Source organism: Pituophis catenifer, unplaced genomic scaffold (assembly GCF_029215685.1).
Source record: "Pituophis catenifer annectens isolate HBS135680 unplaced genomic scaffold, rPitCat1.0.hap2 SCAF_2, whole genome shotgun sequence".
NCBI classification, from domain to species: Eukaryota; Metazoa; Chordata; class Lepidosauria; order Squamata; family Colubridae; genus Pituophis; species Pituophis catenifer.
Window position 1 is genome coordinate 241,774,145 of NW_027256882.1, and position 26,559 is coordinate 241,800,703.

At 34.2% G+C, this 26,559-nt stretch overlaps 1 protein-coding gene across 2 annotated transcripts in view; it reads left to right on the forward strand.

The window, feature by feature from the left end:
* Positions 1 to 25,321, forward strand: part of CEP120 (centrosomal protein 120) — a 37,631-nt gene extending 12,310 nt beyond the window's left edge. For both annotated transcript variants that reach the window (XM_070935695.1, XM_070935696.1), the window contains exons 11-20: positions 6,856 to 7,038; positions 8,637 to 8,757; positions 8,838 to 8,960; positions 10,620 to 10,709; positions 11,635 to 11,727; positions 12,174 to 12,335; positions 14,347 to 14,469; positions 15,402 to 15,500; positions 24,296 to 24,441; positions 25,015 to 25,321. In XM_070935695.1, the coding sequence (XP_070791796.1) occupies positions 6,856 to 7,038; positions 8,637 to 8,757; positions 8,838 to 8,960; positions 10,620 to 10,709; positions 11,635 to 11,727; positions 12,174 to 12,335; positions 14,347 to 14,469; positions 15,402 to 15,500; positions 24,296 to 24,441; positions 25,015 to 25,252 (1,378 nt within the window). In that variant the 3' untranslated portion in view covers positions 25,253 to 25,321. The remainder of the gene's footprint in view (positions 1 to 6,855; positions 7,039 to 8,636; positions 8,758 to 8,837; positions 8,961 to 10,619; positions 10,710 to 11,634; positions 11,728 to 12,173; positions 12,336 to 14,346; positions 14,470 to 15,401; positions 15,501 to 24,295; positions 24,442 to 25,014) is intronic.
* The last annotated feature ends 1,238 nt before the right edge of the window (positions 25,322 to 26,559 follow it).

Genomic DNA, 26,559 nt, shown 5'->3' on the forward strand with positions numbered 1-26,559 from the left:
AAAGATAAGAATATGTATGCCATTGCATAAACTAATAGTTTTTGTAATGCTACAATGAAAATGTAGCATTACATTTATGTAATGCTACATTTGTAGCAGAGAAAGTATTGATTTTAATAATTTTATTTATTTGTTAAATTTACGCACCAACCAAAGTGACTCTGGATAGTTTACACCATTATAATAAATCCATATAAAGACATGAATAACAGCATAAATTAAAAACAATGAAAAATGGGTAAAAACTTCCAAGTACAGATAAAATTAAGGTGCAAAATTCAATTGCACCAGCTGAAGCTACTGAATACTTTTCAAGGGCAGCCCTCTATAGTGATGTCCCGGTGCCTGGAGGCCGTGCGGGTCTAGATGGGGAGGAACAGGCTCCGACTCAACCCCTCCAAGACCGAGTAGCTGTGGTTGCCGGCATCCCGATATAGCCAGCTGGTGCCATCGCTGGCTATTGGGGACGAGTCATTGGCCCCCACGGAGAGGGCTCGTAACTTGGGCGTCCTCCTGGATGCAAGGCTGTCTTTAGAAGAGCATATGACGGCCGTGGCCAGGGGTGCTTTTTATCAGGTTCGCCTGATATGCCAGTTGCGCCTCTTTCTGGATCGGGACTCCTTATTCACAGTCACTCATGCCCTCATTACTTCCCGCCTGGACTACTGTAATGCTCTCTACATGGGGCTCCCCTTGAGGAGCACCCGGAAGCTCCAACTGGTCCAGAATGCGGCCGCGTAGGTGATTATGGGGGCGACATGGCACTCCCATGTAACACCTCTCCTGCGCGAGCTGCACTGGCTTCCGGTAGTCTTCCAGGTGCGCTTCAAGGTATTGGTTCTCATCTTTAAAGCGCTCCATGGCTTAGGGCCAGGGTATCTACGAGACCACCTGCAACCGATAACCTCCCACCGGCCAATACGCTCAGACAGAGAGGGTCTCCTCAGGGTGCCGTTGGTCAAGCAATGTCGCCTGGTGACCCTCAGGGGGAGAGCCTTCTCTGTGGGGTCACCCGCCCTCTGGAACGAGCTACACCAGGGATACGACTGATCCCGGACCTCGGTACTTTCCGCCAGCGCTGAAGACTTTCTTATTTCAGCAAGCCAGGCTGGCTTAACATTTTTTTTTTTTTTTAATAAAAAAGTTTTTATTTTCTGATCAAACAAGTATACAATATAAACAATCATTCATACTATCATCAGAAAAAAAGAAAAAAAAATCAATTTGGTAAACTCAATCTTCAACCCCTCCTTACCACCCCCCACCCCCGACTTCCCAGAACAAAAACAGGGCATGGATTTCACCAAACATTCGCTAAAATAAACTAGCTAACTGCAAGATTTAATAACTCCCAAGACCCCTTAACTCCCCTTTTACAATTTCATCAACCTCCCTTTATATAAACACAAAGTAACATGTAATCCAATAACTCTAAGAATTTTAAAACCATTAACAAATCTTAAACATTCAAACCTAAAAACATTTTTCCCCCTCCTATTTTTCTCAAAGTTCAGATATTTTGAAATCTCATAACAAAAAATAAACCTTAGATATTCACTAATTAAATTTCTACATTTTTATAATTAACCATTAGTACATTAACTAGAAAACCAAAAAAGATTAATCAACCATTAATACATCATATTTGAAAATCAATATTCAACTTTATACTTTTTCCCCCTCAGTAGTTATAACACCTAAAACATAATCAATTTAAACCATGAATAGAACAACTGCAAAGCCAAAAAAAAAAAAAAATTAATCTTCCATTCTTGGTTTCTTATTTTGAAATCTCATAACAAAAAATAAACCTTAGATATTCACTAATTAAATTTCTACATTTTTTAAGTTTCTAAATTTCCCCCCTTCATTATTCCTCCCTCCAATTTTTAAAATTTAAAAGATAATCAACAACATAATTAACCATTAATACATAAACTAAAACACCAAAAAGGATTAATCAACCATTAGTACATCATATTTAAAAATCAATATTTAACTTTATACTTTTCCCCCCTCAGTAGTTATAATACCTACAACATAATCATTTTTAACCATGAGTAGAACAACTACAAAGCCAAAAGAAAAGGTTAATCTTCCATTCTTGCTTTCTTTTTATATTTTTTCCAATCTTTCTGCATCCCTCCTACTTCTATTTTGAGGAGGTTTTTCATTTTAATTTGAGGTTGATATAACTGCAAAAATTGTCCCCTTTTTAAAAAAGTTTCCTCTGATTTAGAGCCCCCAAATCGCCTCTTCATGCTTATATAAATCAGTTCATTCCTTCGTCTGTAAAACCAAAGTTTGTCAAGAGTTTGTGAAGAAAAGTTCAATTGTTTCTTTTCTATTAAATGTATAGATGCCACTGACAAGTCTCCTTCATCTTCTGAAACTTCGAAAGTCTGGTCATTTACTACTTTTTTCCAAACCAAGTCATAATTTTGAAGGATTCTATCAATTTTTCCGAAAAGAGCAGAGAGTAAGCTCGAAAATTCTTGAGAAAATTCTTCCACCCTCTCTGCTGCAATATCTCCTGAGTTGTCATCATGCTCCGTAGTTGTTTTGATTTCCTCAGTCATTTCTGTTGTTATCCCTTTAAGAATTGCTATTTGGTTACTTATAGCTGCAGTATGATTATTCATGGCTTCTTTTATAAATTCTGTAAGTTCTGCATCAAAATCCTTACAACTCTGTAAATCAGACAACTGTTTCGTTTCTGACACCTCCAAATAGCATCCAGCACTTTCAAGATCTCCTTTCTTAGAAGCCATTTTATTTTAAAGAAATTTTCTTTCTTCCCACAACCATAAAATCATAAAGTCAGAGCCATCCTTTTGAGCAGCATTCAGCAATTTCTTTATAAACAATCTTTTCCCAAACAGCTCTTCAAAATCTATTCCAGCAACTTAAAGCCAGTCTCTGAGCACGAGTCTATTAGCAAAAACTTTTTCTAACTTTCCCTTTTAAAATCGCAACAAAGAAACGCCATCTTAACTTCCAGCTCAGAAAATCCAATTAGAAACATTGTATCCCCGGAGTTAAGTGTTATACTTGCAAAAAGCTTGTCCTCCTGCTTCTGTTCCGCCTGCTTTTTTGAAATCATTTAATCTTCTGTTTGACAGCAGAAATTGGACGCAACACCTAGCTCTGTAAAAAAAAAACAGAGTCCCCCCGGATCCGGAGCTTCAGTGGGCTGAACGGGGAGCTCTCACCCTCCTAACCCCTGGAATTAATCCAGGGGTTTTCAGGGAGCTCTACCCTCACCCACCGCTGGCTTAACATTTTTAATGGGTTAATTTTATGGGTAAGGGGTTTTAAATTGGGGAAGCCAAATTGATTTAATTATTTTTTAAACTATTTTAATTTTCATATTGTTGTATGTATTTTAATCCTGGCTGTTCACCGCCCTGAGTCCTTTGGGAGAAGGGCGGTATAAAAATTTAAATAATAATAATAATAATAATAATAATAATAATAATAATAATAATAATAATAATAATAGTAATAGTAATAGTAATAGTAATATAATATAGAGCATGTTACCATAATCTATTCTGAAAGTGAGTGTATGAGTGACTAAGTAGAGCCTTACATTCCAGGAAGGGGCACAAGTGATACACAACACGAAACTGTGCAAAATAGGAGTTGTGAGTCTAGAAGAAACCCATATTGCACACTGGGTCTGTCTGGGGCAGTGCCACTTCATCCAGTTCCAAAGATGGTAAAGTCCCAGAACCAGAAGGCCTCCAAATCCAGAACCAAACGGTCTGGCCAGAGTTCAGCTGAAGCTCCCCATACAAACCCCTGCAACTTCCCACATTAGGACAAAATGTCAACCACATATCTGCCCCAGGGTAGAAATATATAACAGTATCATCAGCATTCCTCACCCCATGGCAACAGATTATTTCACTCAGCAGCTTCATGTAGATATTAAAAAGGAGTAGAGAGACTACTACGAAACCCTGCAGAACTCTACATAGCTAGGGTTGAGGACAGGACCTTCTCACTCCCAATTAACATCAAGAGGTACCTGCCCTGCAGAAAGGAAATGAACCAGCTCAGTACTGTGCTTCCCACTGCCACCTCCAGAGCCAAGATAGTATTTAATAATGTCTTCATTTCTGATTGAAACGTATCTTACCATTGCTCCAGTAGGCAAGATCAAATAATTTTCTTTTGTATCACTTAGAGAACAATGTCCCATCCAGTTTTTACTCTTCACTAAATTTACACTTTATTATTTTTCTACATCCATATTTTAAAATCTCAATTTCTCTTTTCTGTCTGGACCTCTGACAATCCAGGAAATCCCTGACTTTCTGATCATATCAGAAGAGTCTTAAATGGCTAGAGTTGCTATTTCAGTTAAGTCCTCCAAACACACCCTTGTTGGGAAACATCATTCAGTCTATTCCTCCTACTCATACCAAGAAGTATTTTTGTCAGTTGCATAGGAGGAGGCAGGGGCTTCTACCTTTGGCTGTAATGTTGGTTAATCCTTTTTTGAAACCAGATGAATTGGAGCAGCATAGTGAAGAATATTTCCCTCACCATGAGATTGGTGGGACCACCCTCCATCTGGATTTCTGTTGCTAGATCAGACGAGTAATTTTCCCTGAATCTGCCTCTGATCCCAGTATTCTTTCCCCCGGGATCTGAAAAGCAATTCCTTTTTTTCCCTGGAAACCGTACATGTCAGGCAGATGATTGAACAGAACATTGGCTCAGTCTATTCAAAGTAAATCTTGAAGAATAGGTCCTCCAATGCTACTGAGATCACCATGAGGTTTGTCAAACTTTAAATAGACCTGCATTGCTAGTCAGCTGCAAGTTGTCCCAATTCCTTTCCAGATTCTTCATAGAAGAAACATTAGCCTAGGATGCTCTAAAAACAAATTATCAAAATTATCTACCATGTATCTTCTTATTACTTCCCTGTCTACAGTATCTGGAGAAGGTAGAAATCATCCTGGTAGCTTTTAAGTGGCCCAGAAGACTTCTATATTTAGTTACAGGAGCTGTGCATGGGCTCTCTACATCAGGCTGAACCTTCTCAATTGGGGATACTGTTTCACCTAGATCAAGTTTGGCTTTAGCAGTTGGGATATAGATTGATTACAAACACTGTGGACTTTAGGTTGCAATGCAGCCCCCATTCAAACTGTTTTAGCCTCTTGTACATAGTCCAGTTGTCTGGATTTTCAAAATCATTAAGCATACTTTTTGTTGTACTTTTTGCTCATTACCGTTGCAATTTCTCAAATAACGACTTTTTAAAAGCAAGCCTGATGATTCAAGTTACTACTCCTATCTGCATAGAGGTATTTAAGAATAACATTAAGACTAACCTAAACACATTCACTCATCAAGAGATTCTTACGCAGAATTTCATGCTCCATAGCAGAAGCTTCCCGGGCATACCATCCAGTGCAGGTAAATAAAAAATCTGTACTGTATATTGGAACACAGCCATTTTAAACAATGTTTCTCTGTTAACACAACATGGAGGCCCTTATAGCCATGTCAATTTAACTTTTTTCTCCTGCTTCAACAATTTAATGGACATTTGGATTTGTGCTTCTAATCTTGGAAGGAGGAGGTTTTGGTTATTGATATATCAGTACTATTATTCAACTCTTTGGTGCTGTTACTAATATTGTTCATCAATCCCTAACTGGTTAAAAGGTCATTCTTGTTTATAGCCGCCAACAGGCACATTTTTTTTAAAAAAAGGTTATTCTTGGGAGGAGCATGCCAGCTAAGGAAATTCATGGTGGAAAAAAGGATTTCACTATATGTCTAATATTCCAGTCTTTGCCTGCTACTGTCATGAAAAGGATTCTGTATTTTATCATGTAGTGACCCAGGTTAAACAACTGAAGCCTATAAAACTAGCAATGCTTATTTTAAATTGAATGTACTCTTAGGAAATAATACTTGTTAATTGAAAAAGTAAATATATCAGTGTGTGTTTATGAACCCTGACAGCTGCTGTGACAATGCAAATATATTACAATGAGCTTTCAAATGTCAATAGCTAAACATTTAGGAATGGAAAAATTAAAATAACAACTGCCTTGAAGTTCCAATCTAGAATTGCCTCCTATTTTTAGAATCGTAAAACGTAAAATGGCAGATGAAGTCTAAAAATTTATTGTAGTACTTGGATTTCTTTTAGAATGAATTGCCACAGCAATTGGGTAAATCACAAATATGAGTATCTTTTTTTTTTTTTAATTTTGATTTATATGCCGCCCTTCTCCGGAGACTCAGGGCGGCTTACAATGCGCTAAGCAATAGCCTTCATTCTTTTGTATATTTATACAAAGTCAGCTTTTGCCCCCACAAACTGGGTCCTCATTTCACCTACCTTAGAAAGGATGGAAGGCTGAGTCAACCTTGAGCCTTGGCGAGATTCGAACCTGCAGTAATTGCAGGCAGCTGGTCTTAATAACTAGCTTAATAACAGGGTGCCTTAGACCACTGTACTACCAAGGCTCTTTAAATTTAAAGGCTCTTTAAATTTAAAGTTATTGTACTTTTAAAGCATTTTTGCATTTATTTATGCTTATTTGTTTATATTGAAAGCTAAACAATCTAATTTATTTGTGCTTATTTGTTTATAACTTTAACAATCTAATTAAAGTACTTTAACTTGTGGAAAAAATAGTTTTTTACTGCATTCTTGCATTCTTCTGTATAACTGGGTTAGACTACTTACAGCTTTCACCTTAATTCCATGCAAAGTGGCATTTGAAAAATAAAAGATGCATACTTCCATTGAGACAAGTAGGGGAAGACATACAAAAAAGTAGTTTCTTGTAAATTACCTATTTTCTTCCTACATTTCAGGTTACCATTGCTGGTGGAATTGTGGCATAAAGATAAAACAACTAAAGACTTGCTTCTAGGAGTTGCAAGACTCCAGCTTTCAAAAGTTTTGTCCATGGAAAAAACACGTTTTCTAGGAGGAAATAGCGAGCAGTGTTGGCGTCAGACCTTCAGTGAAACTATTCCTATTACAGCAGCACAAGGGTAGATATTTTGAAAAATTGGGGTTCCTGCAATAAAGCCAATTCTTTTTAATAGCCTGGATCAGTGTTTCTTAACCTCAACAAATATGATGTATGGACTTCAGTTCTTAGGTTGGCTGGACGAGTTCTGGGAGTTGAACTCCATACATCTTCAAATTGCTACGGTTGACCAACACTGCCATCGACACATTCTGCATTATATAGGGAGTGCTTGCTTAACAATCTTCCCCACTTAGCAGCTGCTTCAATTTTGATGGTGTTGAAAAATAACTTTATGACCGATCACACTTAAGGCTATTGCAACCTTCCTCATGTCATATGATTGGGACTACAGTAGCTGTAATTAAAATGCAGTGTTTAGTTTTATGTAGGATTACACTGAAGCTTTTACTTTTCTGTTTTTCAAGTTTACAAATTGTTTTTAATGATGTAATATTTATTAAATTATTTCATTGTTTAATACTCATTTAATAACTTAATATAATGCATTTGTACTTTGTACACCTTTTTCACTTTAGGAGAATATTTGGAATTGAATTCCAAATTGTACCGTAGTTGATCATTCAGATTTGATATTCCAGTTTTTCTAGTAAGATAAATGGTGAATCGCAGTGTAGCTGAATATAATAGCCACTAGATGGCACTGCTTCAGATCTAATTAGCTTTATAGCCACTGACGCAGGGAAATAATTATTTTCTTCAATTTTCTAATGTAATGAAGTGACTATAGTTCTCTGCTTAAGTTGGACAATTTCAAATATCCTATTTATATTTATTTTTCTTATGTTTAGATACTCAATATTTTATTGTACTTGCATTATTAGGTATTAATGAAAATGAGTGGGGAATGTAAACTGCAAATAAAGGTTTTGCTGAGTAATAATTTCATTTTTTTACTCAACCAAAACAATTAAAAGAGCCTATAATTCATCAAGATTTGTCCACCTATATCCATACTAGCCAGATTTTACAATTGCTTGGGATTTTTAAGCTGGTCTTCCTAATCGTCCAGGAAAAGAAATAGTGTCTTTAAAAGGCTAAAACTTTTGTTCTTAAAACATTAGCACTTGTATATAGACTGATTAAATTAGGATGTATGGCTATATACAATTGAAATATATATGGATATATCTAAGATAAAGAACTATTAGTAGAATTTGAGAACATTTGATACATTATTAAAATACTAGCTAATATATAGGATTAATAGTCATCGTCTCAGTCTCCTAGTGGAGTATAGACCAGCAAATTTGATGCAAAATAATTCTCTGCTTTTTGTTTAAATGTAACACATCTTGCAAATACTATTGGTCTTTCAGCTTGCATCAAGTTACCATATCAGTTTTTAAAAGATCAGGTCAAAATGTAAGAACCTAAGCTTTTAGAAGACTCTAGGCAATCCTTAAGAACAACAATATAAAAGAATGAAATTAAAAAACAACATACTTCCATGATTAAGAGGGAAATCCTGTTTAATGTCAAAATATGATAGCTATGTAGTTTTATCATTGAAAAATGTTTCTGTTTCTCTTTATTGTGAAAGTTCAAGAACTTTCTTTTATAGCTAAATGAAAAAAGAAATGTGTTATTGCTTTATAGGCCAAGCAACAAGATTGCAGATCTTTCATATATCGTGACTCTAGAAGATTATGGACTTGTGAAAATGCATGAAGTTCTGGTGTCTGATTCTTCTCGGGTAAATGAACATGTATCATTTCAAGTTAAGAGAGAAAGCATTTCATTAGAAATCATTTGAAAGTAGTTATTTTATCCCATGTTTAGTGTTTAGGTGCTGATGAGCTACTCGGTGTTCCTAAAGTACAGCCTGAAGTCCATACTGAACCAAGAGAAACTCTGGAATATAAAGCAGCACTTGAACTAGAAATGTGGAAAGAACTACAAGAAGATCTTTTTGAGAATCAGGTTATTTCATAATATTTATAGTTGTTAAACTGTGGATCTACTTAGACAAGTGAAAGAAATAATAACTTCCAGTCCTTTAGCTACAGCATACAACTAGGTTTGCTATAACGTTGGGTAAGCACAGTGAATGAATACTTCCTATGGTTTGGAATTCTTTAATATAAAAATCAGGCTGATACATAAAAGATAGCAAAGTAACACAAGCAAAGAGGAATAAACATTAGCTGTGACAACACCCAACGCAGAAGGCAAGTCTAGAAGCAGGAGGTTCTTAATACGGTGTGCCTATAAAGAAAGATCTGAAACATCAGATTGTTCCGAAAGGCTGTCAAGACTTAAATGTAGAGTAATTACAAAGTAGAGATAAAAAACACAGAGGAGAGCCAGTGTGGTGTTTTGTTTAAAGCAGTGGTTCCCAACATGGGACCCACGCCCCACAGGGGGGCAATTTGATTTTTAATGGGGGCCATTGGAACCTTGTTTAAACCAAGTTAATGGGCTTTTAGGCTTCCTCTTGTGAGTAGGAGTTCACTTTTTGAATAGTAAGAATTATATGTCAACTGGGGGGAGGGGGAGTCAGGATTTTTGAGATGCTTAGGTGGGGCATGGCCAAAAAAAGGTTGGGAACCACTGGGTTAAAGTATTGGATTAGGACCTGGGAGAGAGAGGTGGGGGGGTTTAAAGCCATCTTCAGGCAGTGTAATTCACCAGGTGATACACACATCCAGCCACCAAAGCAGCAGATTGCTTTCATACTGGAAAAAAAGCATACTGAAAAAAGCAGTAGGATCCTGAAGATTCCACTGCCAGATATCTGTCCAGGATTTGTTGTGGGAAAAATAGAAGATATTCATGCATGCCATGAATATATCTCAATCTCTTAGATGTAAAGCAGGATACAAATCTAATGGTTAAATGAACTTAGACATAACCAAGGTATGCTAAAACAAAGACATCCATGATTGAATTCTAGGGTACAAATAAGAGCTTTTGAGGTCACTGATCACTTGACTAATGTGGGGTAAAATTACAAAAGCTATTCTTCCAAGAGATAAATAGGCAGAATACATAAAACAAAATGGCCACGATAGATATCCAAGAAATGTTTTCTTGTTGTTGCTTCAGGATTTGACCTTCGGATTTTAAATTATCTAATTTAAGATATTCTCATGAATTGCTTAACTAGACTGGGGATTTAGATAGGCAATTTCTCTTACAGATCATGGATTTTCATTATGATATAATGTACATTAACAGTAATATTCTGGATTTTCAATCATACATTGAAAGTCCAGAATATTACTGTTGATGTTTTGACCTAGCTGCTCAGAATCTCCTATTCATAGACTTTTTTATTGTGAAACAATATAATCTACATATTAAACTAAGTAACAGGATGAAATCCAGAAAAATACAAATTATACAGTGTATGTGCACATGATTGTTGTCAGTAGCGATCTCATTAGATTTAGTTTTTCACCTAGAGGAACTATCCGTTGGTAATGGATCTTCAAATATAACATAAGTATTCTTTGTTACATTAGATAACTTGAACTGTACATGATATCATAAGTGGAAACAAAGATCCAGAGATTAATGATAGAACTGTGTAAGTTGTCTTTTTTCCCCAAAAAATAAAATAAAAACCACTTCTTGTAGCTGAAGAAGAAGGAGTTGGCTCATATGCAGGCACTGGCAGAAGAGTGGAAAAAAAGGGATAGAGAAAGAGAAGCCTTGGTAAAGAAAAAAGTAAGTGCTTTCACTTTAGAATTCTCATATATCATTGACTTCTGAGACCATTTACCATGATAAACTTTAAATAGAAGCAGTATCAAGAATTTTCTGTAACTGATAAATTGCATAAAAATACTAGCTCATTTTGGAAACAGAACAGACTATTACTATTCACATGTTAAGCTGCATTATTCTTTATTCCTCTTTAAGTGTATAAAAAAGACAGCCGACATGTCTGTTTTCTCTAAACCATAACAGAGGTGCAGGGAATCTATTTCTGTTGTCCAGTCATCCATTTTTTTGTAGCATGTATCAGATATAACATTCAAGTAATAAATGTTAAATATTAAAATATTTTTAATATTGAATATTAAAATGTGTCTCAAAGTCAAATTAATATATGTGAGGACTTCTTCCCAGAATATAACAAATTCAGGATATGTCAACATACGCTTCAATGAAGCATTATTCTCATTATAAAAACAGGATGATTTATTCATTCATTTTATACAAATACAAAGGGTTCACCAAGTCTGAAAGACTGTTAGATAAATTATACACAGAGTTATAGTCTAGGATCCTTTGATATTTTTTTTGATACAGAAATTAAGGTAGTCTGCCACTGTTAGAAAAACAGATAATCTATATTGATACTTCAGAATTCAGTATGTATGGAAGGAGCCTAATTGTGCATCTTTGCACAATTGGCTCACTGTGATATTATTAGTTTTCCTCAACAAAGTTCAAAAGAATAAATCCTCTTTCTGAACTGCTTCTTCAAACTCCAGCATTAATTAGAGTATCAAAACAGCATTAATTAGATTATCAAATGTCTAGAGTATCAAGACATTAACTAAAAGGCAATATTTAAGTTACATTTGTAGAAATATTTCAATGTTTCCCATTTTGTCTATTTTACTTTCTTCTATATATGCCTTAGGTTGCAGAATATACAGTTTTGGAAGAAAAACTTCAGAAAACTTTAACTGACTTAGAAAAACGTGAAAAACAGCTGGTCAGTGCTGAAACTGAGGTAAATGGATGCCAATTATGCTATCCATTGTACAGTACATTTTTTTAAAAAAACAATATTTTTGTCACAGTGATTTCCAGTTGTTTTAGGTGTTTTTGCACTGTAATTTTTGCCAGCAATATGGATTTGGGTTTTATTCTTCACAGATTCTTTGAAAATTGGCATAAAATACAATATTTTACTTTCTACGTGTAACTTTTGCTGATTGACAAAGGTATATCTTTGCATATTTTTATTAAATGTTTAAAACCTATTTCAAGCTCTCTGGATGAAGATAACTGGATCAAGTGATATTGTAGTTTATTAAAAAGTTAAAATTAGCTACATGCAGTGATTTTGAGAGTACAAAGAAACAAATGGACACATTTATAAAGTAATGTCAAATGTTAAGTTGTTCAGATGTGAATGCGTGTTTTCAAACTGCTTTTATAAAAACTCATTTTAAGCTCCAGCGGTTAAAGAAGGAACTCCAAGCAGAATATGAACGAAATCAGCAGGAAGTTCAAGATACAATACGGCGAGTCAGACAAGAATGTGCACACCAGATTGAGCTGGAAAGGGCAAGAATTAGACAATTTGAAGAGGACAAGAACCGTGCACAAGAACAAGTATGAGTTGTTTATATTTTCGAACATAGCTAAATTATTAATACTAGAAATAGATGTAAATTTTAAAAGTAAATGTAGTGGCCAAAATTGTGGAAACCTTTTGGGAAAAGTGTTTTTTCTAAAACTAGCTAATAACACCACTTTTTTTTTTTGGAGTAGTACTATAAAATTATATATCAATGGAAAGATAATTTAATCAAGAATGTAATGCAATAACTTTTATGAAGGATTTGCTATTAGAATAGCAATTACATATAAAGAAGAAAAGTGAAACACGTAGAAAAAATGAGATATACATAAATGATCACCATAGAGAAAACGACATATACAAAAATTATATCAGTTAATACTTAGTTGGTTAACCTTTAGCATGAATTACGACCTTACAACGTCTTCCCATGGAGTGAACCAAGTCTTTTATTTCTGCAGCTGTTATAATGTGAAACCAAGATTGAATGATTGCTTCTATTAACTGGGTTTTATTGCTGGGTCACTTCTGACTAACACGTTTCTTTAGTTGGCTCCATAGATTTTCAATTGGGTTAACCCAAGGTCTGGGCTATTCCCAGGTCATTCCAGCAGTGGAATATGATTATCTTGAAACTCCAAAAAAAGTGGTGTTATTAGCTATCAAACCTCAAAAATACACTTTTCCCAAAAGGTTTCCACAATTTTGGCCACTACTGTAAATTGTCTAAGAATGGCATTGCTTACTGAAGGATCCCTTTCTTTAGTTGAAGATCAACTGTATACTTAACACTGGTTTCTCAATTGATCAGCATTAAACTTTGAGGGACTTGACATTAAAAACCTCAGAGAACATCATTTTTGTATCTGTTACATTTTTGTTTGTTTTGGTCATGTGGATTGTATCCACATTTTCCATTTCCTACAGCTTTTCCATCTGTGTGTGTGCAAGTACATGTGTATATTTGGGGTAGCCTTGTAGGAATGATTTTTTTCCTAGTCATATGTTGTTTTAAACTTCATTGCAACCATTCATAATCAAAGCCATGCATTATGTTCATATTCAGTAATTAATTTGTTAATATAAGACATACAACATCAGCTGATGGTAACACAAAAGGATAAAGCCAAGCAAAAAGCAGTACATGTTCTCCTCTTCTCCCTCTTGAAACAAGAGCAGAAATCCTACATATTTTCTAAGAAAGAACTTCCACACAAAGACAACGTTAACAATTGTTTTTAATGATCAAGCCAAACATCTGGCTTTACTATCCATAATAGAGACATTAAGTTAACTCCCACATTCTCACCATAACGTTTTTATCTTCAAATATTTGCTTCCTTTTTTTATATACTAGGGAAGTTTTGAAATTCTCTGATTTGACTTTAGATTTCTCTCTCTCTCTCTCTCTTTCTCTATCTCTCTCTCTCCCTCTCCTTCCCCCTTTCTTTCTCTCTCTCTCTCTATTAGTTTTCTAAGTTGTATCCCGAAGCTAGTGTCTTTTTGTGCATTTGGAGACAAAACATATGCTTAATATGAAAGTAAGAAGCATCACTACTACTACAGAAATTAAACTATAATGCTGTAAGTTAATCAGAACTGAGATTGATAAATTAAAGCCATTTTGTATTTAATTATCAGTGTCATTTTGTGCCAGAAAGTCCAACAGCATGTATACACATCAGCCACCCAAAATATATCTAGATTCTGTTGAGTTTAAGTTGCAGTTAAGTAACTTTCCTACACAAGGTGTATGTACTGTTCCCAAGAATGGTTTTATTCCACCTACCCCACTCCATGAGGAAATAACAGAGCTAAATCCGTGTTACCAGAGGACCTTGTGTTTAATCCATTATAATTTTCACTTTCTGTTTTCCCTCTAAATCTGTTCTTCTGGAGGACTTCATAAGCTTTAGAGAAGTTTTGGGGGCTATAAGCATACATTATAACTGTAATATCTGTTTTGTTGGCCAAAAAACAGTTCCTTTCAGCTCTGTGTTATCCAAGTGTAAATACATTCAGGTTATTTGTTTTTGAAAACAGCTATATGAAGCAGAAAACAAGCATAAGGTTCTGGAGAAAGAATTTCAGCAATATAAGGAGCAACAGAGTAACAGACCGGAAATCCGACTGCAATCAGAAATAGGGATTCTAACTTTAGAGAAGGTACAGCTATCAACTTCTAATCCCATCTCCTTTTCAATTGTATTCATTTTTAAAGCACGTCATGCATTAATAGCATTATAACTCACTTAAGAAAAGCAGGAAATCAATTTTACATTTGACGGCAGCCAAAACGTGGACAAAGCAAAGTAATACTTACTGTACAGAGAAACAGCCAGTGATAGTACCCCTCTGTAAACTGTGATTTATTAATTTATTGGTGTATTTTTCAAATTATTTTATTACTAATAACTAGAAAATGATGATTCATTCTAGTCAAAGCTTTGTTTTGATAACTTAGTACTTTCGTTTTCTAACTTATTAACCTAATATTAACAACATAAGGGTCTAGAAGCTACCAATAGTATAATTCAGTTTTTCATAGCTAAAGCAGAAGATTGTTTAAGAATGGACTATTTTAGAAGTCCAAATGGCAGTGTTAATATATGAAAGAAATCAAAGAGGGTACCATTTTCTGCTAATTTTGAAGTCAGGTAGTCATTTATTACAGAAATGTGATATTTCATATTGAGAATTTAACCTTACAGTCTGAACAAATGGAAAACAAACATTAACTGCAATTCACTGATAATACATACAAAGACATACTCAATTAAGCTAAAAAATGAATAGCTAGTGTGTATTTTACAAAATAAATGTTATCTAACCCCTTTGAAATATTTAAAAACTGTTTATATGAACTGTCTTGGAATGCAAATCAATCTAGTTTTGCTTTGTTTGACAATAAAAATAAGATTCTTGCTTAAACAAGAATATTATTTTATGTCACAATATTTATATCAAGTTGCATAACAGTTTAATGGTGCATATTGTACTACACAGTTTTGGAATCCAAATTCTGTGTATTTGATTGTGTAAAAATTATTTCAGTTTTTATTACTGTATAGTATATTGATAAAATTATTTTTTACTAGGGGGATCTTGAAAGAAAGTTGGAATCAGCTACTAAAGCAAAGCTACATTACAAGCAACAATGGGCACGAGCGTTGAAGGAACTAGCAAGGCTAAAACAGGTGTGTAATAAAAATAAAGTAAATAAATACATAAGGAACTTCTCCATAAGGGAGGTAGGGATTGCTGGATAAATCTAATAATTGATGTAATCAAGCATCCATGATTGTTCTTTTCAACAGCTTTTAGTTTTCACATACTATGGAATGAAAAGTTTTATTAGATTGTACTTCAGTCTATTTTTTTGAAATTGCATATTTGATTATACTTCTCTGTTATATCCATTTCCTTCTAATTTCTACGGTAGAAAAATGATAAGTGGTAGGATGTAAAAAATGGTGCCTAAAGAAAAGAAGGCTTACCATTTTTATTAATTAGTTGAATTTCTGACAAATTTATCCAAGAACAGATATAGTTGTGCCTTTCAAAACATAAAATTCTAAACTTCAAAGAAAAATATAGTCTTAGTAAGATAACAATAGCAAGAACATGGTTTCCTTTGTATTGGTGGAACCAACACTACTATTCACAAAATTACTTTATTCAACAACCTATTGGAGGTACTAGCAAAATAATGTTTAAAGTGTTACAATAAATTTCATGGTTGAAGAGAAGAGCAGTGCCTACTGACATCCTGTCTGTGCCAAAACTCAACATAGAATGGTATATTTTTATGAAACTAATCTGGAATATTGTGTCACTCTTGAGATATTTTAGTTACAATTCAGATTAAACTCAATTGATATGCCCAGGAACATGAAATATGGAAATTGCTGTTTGAAGAATCCTATGTTATTATTCTGACTTGAAATGGTAATTTGATCATGTAATTCTGATGTGCAAGTGGATTTGTTACCTGCAATTTCATTACCTGCACTCTTTAAACAAAGCAGACTTAGTTATCTGTGGTAAATGTATTTACCGTTTTGGATGTTATTTTATAGTAAAATAGTGAACTGAATTTTGCATATATAGTAGTACTTCAGTACTCATCGTTAATTGATTCTGGTAGACACACTGAGTACCAAAAACAATGAATACCAAACAAATTTTCCCATAAGAAATAATGTAATGAGTCACAAGGCAGCTGAAACCAACAAGTTGTTGCTTATGCGTTGAGTACCAAACAAATATTGAGTACCAGGACAAAATGTTCATGTCAAAATGCATTGAGTATCAAATTTGATAAATTTCAAAGCAGTTGAGTACCAAGGTACCACTGTATATAAAGTATATTATTAACTGTCTTTTTATCTATGGTCTTGTCATTCATCGTTGTTTGGCTGGACTAGAACTGCAAATAATGAAGGCCACTTGTTAGAAATATTGCAACACTAATTGTCATTGAGTGTGCTTGTGAAGTACAATCTGGACACAGTACTTACATATGTAAACTACTGCCTTTTTAGAAAATGAAGTTTTGAGCTCCTGGCTCTCTTAATTATTTGAGGCGTTATAGTACACATAGATCAAGTGAACTACTGCCTGTTTGTTAGTGTTTTCTCTGTAATAATGTGTATGGATAACTAAGATTTTTTAGCTGCAGAGCATATTTCTAGTTCCAGTAAACTTGTTAGCTTTATTTCGGCCATCAGTTCCTAAAAATTGCATTGTATGAGCTGTTATACTCAAAAGTATATTTTTTCTGGATCTAGTAGTATGCCTAATACCAAGGCTCCCAACCCCAGCACCACAAACCAGTACAAATCTGTGGCCTGTTAGGAAGTGGGCCATGGAAGCAGCGGGTGAACTAGCAAATCTTCATCTGCACATGCGCAGGATGTAGGTTGTGTGCAAAACCATGCACCCCCTTCCCCATCCATGGAAGACAATTTTTCTTCCATAACCAGTCCTTGGTGCCAGAAAGGCTGGGGACCACTGCCTAGCACAATTATAGTTAACCTATTAGATGTAATTTTAGCATGCAAGGGAAAGTGCAGAAATATATAAATATTTGTATGCTTAAAAAATTAAAATATATTTTCTAAAACTTCTGAGCATACCTTTTTTTTTTCTTTTGAGCTTAGGCTAAAGTGAAGCTTAAAGATTTTTCTATTATTGATATTCAAATTTTGTGGATTTTAAGGAATATTAAGGTTGCATAAAGTTTTATTATTTGTGTCTGCATGTTTGTGTTTAATTTGGGTTAATATCATTAATTTCACATTGATTCCCATGAATAGCCAGCAATTTTTGCCAAAAACATGTCACTCCAGACCTCTCTGGAGAGCTGCAGAAAACATTTGTATAGTGAGAATTAGACACAGAAAACAGAATCTTGGATTGTTAATAAATATTAATGATAAAACCTAACTGACAAAATTTTGGAAAGGGGATGAAATGCTTTGTGGCCACTGCCAAAGAACTGTTTAGAAAGATTTCTAATAAAAAATGAAAGGCATAATAAAGATATGAGTTACAGGATATTATGTAAAATATGCAAGTATTTTGCATAATACCCTTCTATTTAATTACTAGCTTCTACTCCGAATTTTCTATGCTGAGGGCAATAACAGCCCTTTCTAATGGAGTTATTAAAATATAAATATAAAAATAAAAATTTACATATTTCTACTGCAAAAATATGTAACATAATCTAGTGTTAATTTAGGCAGAATTACAGCAATTGGTTTTAAAAGTTGGTGTCAATTAAATAACTATAGTCATCTGTAATACTGAGACAAGATTTTAAACCCTGATTTACAACATCAACATTATGTATGAGTCAGAATTAACTGATGTACAGGTAAGTCTACATTTTCTGGCTGGGAGACTCATAGATCACTGCTATAGGAGGAGAGCCATGTTAATTTATAGCATCTTTTCCAACTAACGAATGTTATTAAAATGCGTACACTTTTGAGAGCTACAGCTTATTGAAATGGATCTGATGAAATGATCTGAAACTCATGAAAGTTTATGTCTTTTAATTTTTTAAAAAAAAAGTTGAAAAGGGTGCCACTAGGCTCCTGATAGGTTGCTAGAGAATCGCAGCTACTGTATCCTTAGGGATGAGAATGACATCACCTGAATACAGAATAGTTCCTATATTTGTTTTCTCAAATTGAAGCCTTATTGATGCATTGTGGTGCAACTCTTAGAATTCTCAACCAAGAGTAGACAACACAAGTTGGAAAAAGCCTAAAGGTTTCATGAAATTGTTCTCACAAATTGGCATGGCTTACATGATCTAGAGAATGGGGATTGGAGTTTGTATAGGCTTATGCAGAGTTTTCAAGAATATGGAATATGGTGGGCCTTGGGATTCTGATCTAGAGCTTGCCATTTCCTGGTGTATCCTGACTTGATCCTTGCAATTGTAATAGTGTATTAATAAAATATAGTGGACAACTGACATGGTTCTTACTTAACAACTACAGTCTGCCCTGGACCAACTTTGGAGGAAATTATAAGATAATAAATCAACAGTAGTTGGCCAGCAGAGTAAGGCTGGAGAATACAAAAAAGATCTTGCAGAAAAGTTGTATTTAAGACAGTCGTGTCAGATAGATTCTGGAGAAAATGGCAAATCTCCCCTTTCAAAATGTGTATGTTCACACCGCTTAACATTGAAGAAAGGCAATTTAATTTGCATTTTGAATCTGTACTCTTTTCAGCAGTTGCAGAAATTACTGTTTTTCATTATGTGATGTATGTATAATGCCTATGAATTCCTGCATTAAAAAAGGGACTTCCACTTGGAACATAAAAATAAATCCTCAGATAATCAAAACATGTATGTCAATATTTAAAAGTAAATTTATTGTAGAATTTACACAACCAAAATATAATGGATTTCCATATGCATATTAATATTTCAGTTTGAGCTTTTGTCAAGAAAGTTACTTACTTTTGTTAATATAAGAAGCCTTAAATTAGAAAACTTATAGCATATTGCTTTTGAAGTTATAGCTAGAAAGAATGTTGCATCCAACTTGGTGATTACAGAAGGATCTGTCTGGATTTTGAATGTTTCTGTAAAAACTCAAAGTATGTACATTTGAGATAAGTGGTTATTAAAGAGTTTAAGTCTTACCATTTTTGTACTATATGGGGGATTTGTCCGCAGCACAACCAGCACATTTGTTTTAAACAAACACAGACTTTATTGGCTGACACTGTCTCTATCTTGTCCAGCCTCCTGCTTATCCTCTCAAAGTAATTAATGTGATTAATTTACAAGTAATTTAGCCAAGAAGAGGATGTAAATCTTTCCTTAAAAAAACAGTTAGAAGTCCAACTCTTAGTTAAAAACTGTGTCTTGAAACCATCCAGACCCTCCTACTAACTTGTCAGCTTTAGGTTATTTTCAGAAAACTTGAGTTGAGTTGCTGCGACTTATTTGTACAGGTTTTTTTCCCACAGATTTTTTTTTTTTTTTTTTGGTATGTGCAAGTGGGAGAGAAAATAGTCGCTGCTATTTAGCCATTGTTTAGTCTAGTGTATGTATGTTTACATCTTCCCTCTGGATTTATAAGCTGCTATGAAAAAATAAAGATTATTCTCAATTGATTGAAGAATTTCTTAACTATGGCACCTGGTAGCATGCAAGGATGTTTTCTAGAACTGTTTTTCTTTTAACATTAGTAGTTTTAATATAAGCTTGATTTGTTGTTGTTGATATAGAGTCTAGAGGTCCAAATGAGACATAGTCGAGACAACATAAAATATCTTACTTTGTAATTTTGTAAATTTACTGCTAGTTAAACAGAGAAAACATTAGAAATCTAACAGAAGTATAACTAAAAATATTATTCTGTTTCTTTCTACAGAAATAAAGAACCAGTGTCTAGTTAGTGTACTGTATACTTGCCTTCAGATTTTATTTTATTCGAACACAGTAGACAAGAATATATAAGAAATAATGGAGAGAGAGAGAGAGAGAGAGAGAGAGAGAGAGAGAGAGAGAGGCTGTGTTGTTTATAGATATTCAAATGAAAACTTATCTGATTACAAAGCTTCCTTTTTCTGTTCAGTCCTTTTGCAACTGATGTGCCATTATTGAGAGTTTCTTCTGTAATATTTTCTATCAGGTGACACAAGTTGCTGGAATGAGAAGTCTGTCTTTAAATATGAGTAACGCCATGCTTCTGCAACCAAAGAATTTAACTGGTGTTTCTGGTGTTTCTACATGTTGATAATGCCACTCAACAGTCTTGTATGAACCGTTATTTCCATCCTTCAAGTTCCGTTCTTCTTCATAGTAAATGAAAATGGAAATAATTTCTTAGTCTTTTAAGAATTGCAGAAGGATCGTGGATTATACCTCTGCGGGGCGATAAAGATATCTCTGGAAAGCTGGTAGATCAGATTTGAAAGCTTTTCAATGTTTGCGAACAGCTCTAAAACGTTATTGAAACAGCAAGTTTTAGAAAATTAGCCTAGTCAGTAAACTATTTTCTATCAATATGAGATAAATACTGCTAAATACAGTTTTAAAAATACCCATATTCATTCATTTTTATTCTGCCTTTATTATTTTTATAATAACTCAAGGCGGTAAACATACCCAATACTTCTTCCTGTTGTTTTCTTCACAACAATCCTGTGAGGTGGGTTTGCTGAGAAAGATTGATTAACTCAAAGTCACTCAGCTGGTTTTCATGACAAAGGTGAGACTAGAACTCACAGTCTCCTGATTTTGAGCCTGGTGCTTTAACCACTAGAGCAAACTGGCTCTCCTGAGATCACTGAAATGACTTTCCAAAAGTCGGTAGTTTGAGCACTAATGTGTGTATAATAAATACACTGAACATAAAAGAGTGTACTCAAAATGAAGAAGGGAAACCCTTTGCTTCTTTGGTTCATGTTCAAAACAAAATAGCTTAATTTACAATATTCCAATTGGGCACCATGTTAGCATAGGGACAATGGCAACTTGACACAAGATTTTTCCTTTTTTCCCTTAGGTTCTCAAAAATAGATGAGGTGGTAGTCCATATCTGACATTCCCTCTACAGAAAATTGGCCCAAAGGACAACTTTTTAAAAAAATTCAAATATGAAATACTTTAATATTTATACTACCATTTGCAAACAATGGGAAGGATTTAAAAAAATTCATTGTTCCGATTGCCAGGACCAAGAAACTGAATCCAGTAAAGAAACGATAGGCATGGCTTCACTTCACCTTGAAAACCTTGACCAGTTCGTTCTCACAGGGAGGGACTACTCAGGGTACCGTCAGTCAAATTATGCCGACTGGCGACTCCCAGGGGGAGAGCCTTCTCTGTGAGGGCTCCAACCCTTTGGAATGAACTGCCCTCTGAGATACGAAATATCCCTGATCTCCGTGCTTTCCGCCGTGCCCTCAAGACCCTGATGTTCCAACAGGTGGGGCTAAACATATGAACATGTGAATGATTTTTTAAAATGTTATCTAATTCTGGGTTTTATTTAATTGACCAAACTAAGTAATAATTTTAATTAGCAATTTTATGATGTTTGTGTATCTATATTTTTCTTGACTGTACACCGCCTTGAGTCCTACGGGAGAAAAGCGGTATAGAAATATAATTAATAATAATAATAATAATAATAACTTAGCAGAAAAATACGCTTCATTGGCTGTTGATTTGAGGTTTCTTCCTAATGAACATTTTTTATATTTGGAAGCCTCCTTGCCAGATTAGCAGACAAAGCAACATTACTTTTATATTGTGCAGTTTGAAAGTTGAATATCATAAGAGCACATGTTTGCATTTGACAATGGAAACCAAAGCCTAGCATACATAAAATGACAATAATATTATGTAATAACCTATGAAGTCTAATTTCCCCATACAAGAACTTTAAAAGCAGCAATAAAATATATACATTCAGGGATGCTGTAGTAGCTGCTCAATGTTTACTAATGAACTTTTTGCTTAAGTCACATTCCCTTGAGCAGTCTGCCTCAACTAATATTGGATGGTGCACATTCTAAATCTCTCTGACTTAATTTTTTAAAAAGCTACTTGCAAGATATCAAAATGGCAACAAACTAACCTGCTTTTGTCCCAAGAGAAAAGGCAGGGACATAATGTTTTGTCCAAGCTTGAAATAAAATATCCTTTCCATACTTTGCACATCCTTACCTTATATGTGGAAAAAATAAACCATATGTGCTTCCGCAGTTAGATTGTTAAGACCTTCATTATTGTATAACCTTATTGTGCAAATGTATACGTTGCTGTTTACAGCAAATTTGAAGTGCAGTTCAAGTCCCTTTGAATTGCTGCCCATATAATTAGGACACTTGGCTAGCGTGGCTGAAAACCTTTAAGAATACCTGGAAGGGGAACAAAAGTTGTACGGCATGCAAAGGCAGCCTGGAATCACAGAGTTTGGTTGGTGCAGTTTTCAGTGATTTAAATAGTCATTAAAACAAAAATGGAGTGTTTGTTTTCTGTTGTACATTGTGTGAAACAAAGGTATCCGGAAAAAAAATCTCCGCTGTAACGGCTCTCATTTCAGTACCAAACATGGATAAAAAATCTTTTCAACCAAAAATCTTTCTTACAGACAGTTCATTCTTTTTATAAACCTCTACTCTAATCATCATAAATCATCTACTTCAGACATAGTCTGGGAAGTTGAGAATGATTTGGATCCTACAGTCCTATCAGACATGTGGAACTCTAAAGTTGAAAACTGGCTAATTACTTTTGCTGTTTTAACAAGAATATAGCATGTGCCTAATATCACATGCTTTCTAAGAAAATTATTTTAGTCCTTATAAGGGCTTACAGGGCAGACAATTTGTATTTGGCTTATTCAAGCTTTGAGCAGACATAATATCTCAGATACAAAAAAACATTTTTTTTGTTTGGATTATTGAAAGAAAGAAGACCAGCAACACATGTTTTTAATCCAAAACCAGATATTTTGTAATGGTTTCAGCAATGCAAAACTATTCAGCACTAAATCCTATTGAGTTCAATGGAATTTGATCCCATTAATGTATCCATAAGTCTGTAGCCAATGTGTGTGTTGTGTACTAGACAACACATGACCTGTTGTATCATCATTTCAGAGACATTTCCTTACCAGATTCCTCAGTGCCTTCAACAGTGACAGGGTTTCTAATGTACTTGAAAAGTTCTTTAAAATTCAGAGGGATCTTCAGAGATGTATCTACCTTGAAACTAGTATATGATGAACACTTATAGCATCTTTAAACATCAGGATTGGCCATGGAAATGTTTTATGACACTTTACCTTATGTCATAAAATGCTTTATAATAATTTTATATCATGATTTTTTAAAAATAAAATTTGCCATATTTCAATTCCACAGGAGTTATGGGCCTTAGATTTTGGACACACTGTGTAAGATAACTCATTTCAAGGTATCTTGGTAGAAAATGTTTTGCCGTATGATGCATGAGTTAAAAGTTGCAGACATTAGAATTTTAGTAGATTATCAAAAATTTAATCGAACTTTTATTCCATTACAAGTAGTCCTCGTGTAGCGACTGCAATTGGAAACAGCAATTTGGTCATTGAATAATGCTTATCATTAAGCGAAACTACAGCTACTAGTGGGTGGCCCTAGAAATGTAGGGCCACCACTACACTAATTGTCATTTATCTCAACTTTTTAATAAATGATCAAAAGGAAGAAATGTATAATTACATGGATTTTAAGTCTCTTTCTATGGTATCCCTATTTCTGTATGTAACTCATGTAAATGCTTTCAACACTTTTCAAATACAAATGTAGATCGTAGCTTTTATGATGCTTGCAAAGTATTGCCTTATTTTCTACCTCACTTGCAATGCACAAACCAAGTACACAGTCCCTGATTAAATTAGATAAACTGTCGAATACGGTGGAAGTATTTCTGTAAAATTAAATGTAGTTGGCTTTTCCTTAGCGTGAGCAAGAAAATGCTATGGCCCGTCTTAAAAAGCAGCAACAAGAACTTGAACACATGAGACTTCGGTACCTTGCAGCAGAAGAGAAAGAATTAGGGAAGACACAACGGCAAGAGCTAGAGGATATCAGAAATGAACTGAACAGGTATTGTACCATTTGCTGAATTTTTTACTTCTGCTGCTAAACAGGTGAAGGTTCAGCTAAGTCAAATTTAATTGGCTGTCAGTCCTGTAAAAGAACACAGCTTTCTGTCCCTTAGGTAATATTTGCCCATTTATAAAATGTAGCAACCTTGTTTTATAGGAAATCTATGCCAAAGGCCACCAGACCTAGTTTTTTATCTTGACTGTAGCAAATAATACAGCAAGATTTTTTTTTACCTCCTGTTCTAAGCCAACCTTTTTGCTACATAAAAAGACATATTAATAGTTCTCACATCTCTCGTGAGCATAACACTTTCTATTTTAAATGGCTACCTTTAAACTATATATTTTTGAATGCTTTCAAACTGTTTAATTCTTAATAAAGATCACTCAAATTTATGTACTTGAGAAAAGCACTTGTGTCTTCCAGCACAGGGCTTATGCAATAAAATTTGCATTGAGGCTCTTCTAATTAGATTAATCTTTTCATTTCAACTAATTTCAATAGAAAGCTGGCTTTGAAAAGCAAAAGAGCAGAATGTAGAGCACAACTCAGTGCAATTTTTCCTTTTAGATTGAAACAAGAAGAAGATAAGAAAAAGTCACAAGATGGCCAAGAGTTGTTGGGAGTCCAACTGCAAAATGCTCACACTGGGAAAGGAGACGAGGCTTTGGATGACTACCTTGCACGTCTAATAGAAGAGAGGGATACCTTGTTGAGAACAGGTGTATATAATCATGAAGATCACATCGTAAGTGAGCTTGATCGTCAAATCAGTGAAGTGCTTATAAAAAGAAATAGAAGCAAGTAGCAGGACTCAGAGAATTGGTCATATATATATATGTACATTTTTTACTTCCAAGATTCAAGTTTTAGCAAATGGTAGCTTGAATCAGATTTTGAAGGATTTGTGTATATACTCTTCGGTTTTCCAAGACTTACTGCTGTAAGTTTTACTACTCTACTTTTGAGAAATGAGAAGAAGCATCGATTACTTCAATTATTTTATTATTTTTATTATTTTTTAACCTATTTATTTATGTCAATTTGGTCAGTATTGCAAAAGCTTTTATTTACACATTGGAAGTATTTCTTGTCAGAATTTTTTGCTTGCTTATTTTATTATATGCCTGGTTTTTTAATACATTTATATTTAGATTTATAATAAAATGCCATTTCAATAAAACTGCATTTAGAAAATGTCCTACAGTAATTTGTAGTAACTTTTAAGCAAAATTGAGATTACATCACACCTTTACATTTTAATACTTTTCCTCATACGACAGATTTTGCTTTAAACAAACTACTATACTTATTCAGATGATTGGTTGTTTAACAATAGGTTGTAGAAATAGGCCTTATTTAGGTTGAAAAGCACAATTCTTACTGACAAGTAGCTGGATCCTAACCAAGTTATGTTGATCTCAGTTTTCTGAGATCAATTCAGTTAAGATCCATCAAGCAATGGCACCTGGTTTATCTGGGCCATATTTGTACTGAAGTAAATGGTGGAAGAGTATTTGGAAACTTTGGTAGCAGATAGCCAAGTTTTTAAGTGCATTCCTCTGATCTGTAAAAGGAGATGGATTACTTAATATTACATCTTTTATAAACACTTTGCATATCAAATAGTTGTCAGGATAGATTAATGTTTTCCTTACACCAATATTATTTTCATCCATAAATTAAAGTTTATATGGAATTAAGTAAGGGTTTATCGGTATATCTGGAAGCTACTGTCTATATCAGTTGTCTAATCCAACACTAAGCAAGCGCACATTTGTTTGGATATTACCATGCATAAATCTCATTACACAGTGATTTTACATGTGTAGGATTATTCAAGACAGATTTTGTGATATAAATAATCCAACATAGCAAGCTATGGCTCCATGCTTAAAATTGGAAAATAAAATGGTTAATTCAACAGTGTAATTATCCATCTGTTGGATTTAATTATTTAATTATTTAATTAAATTTAATGATTAAATATGCATCTCTTTAAAGGATATTTTAAGATGTTGATAACTTAGGCTATACCCAAATAATTTATCTTCTATGTGATATGTAATATACACATACATACATACATACACACTCTAAATCTTACTTTATCGT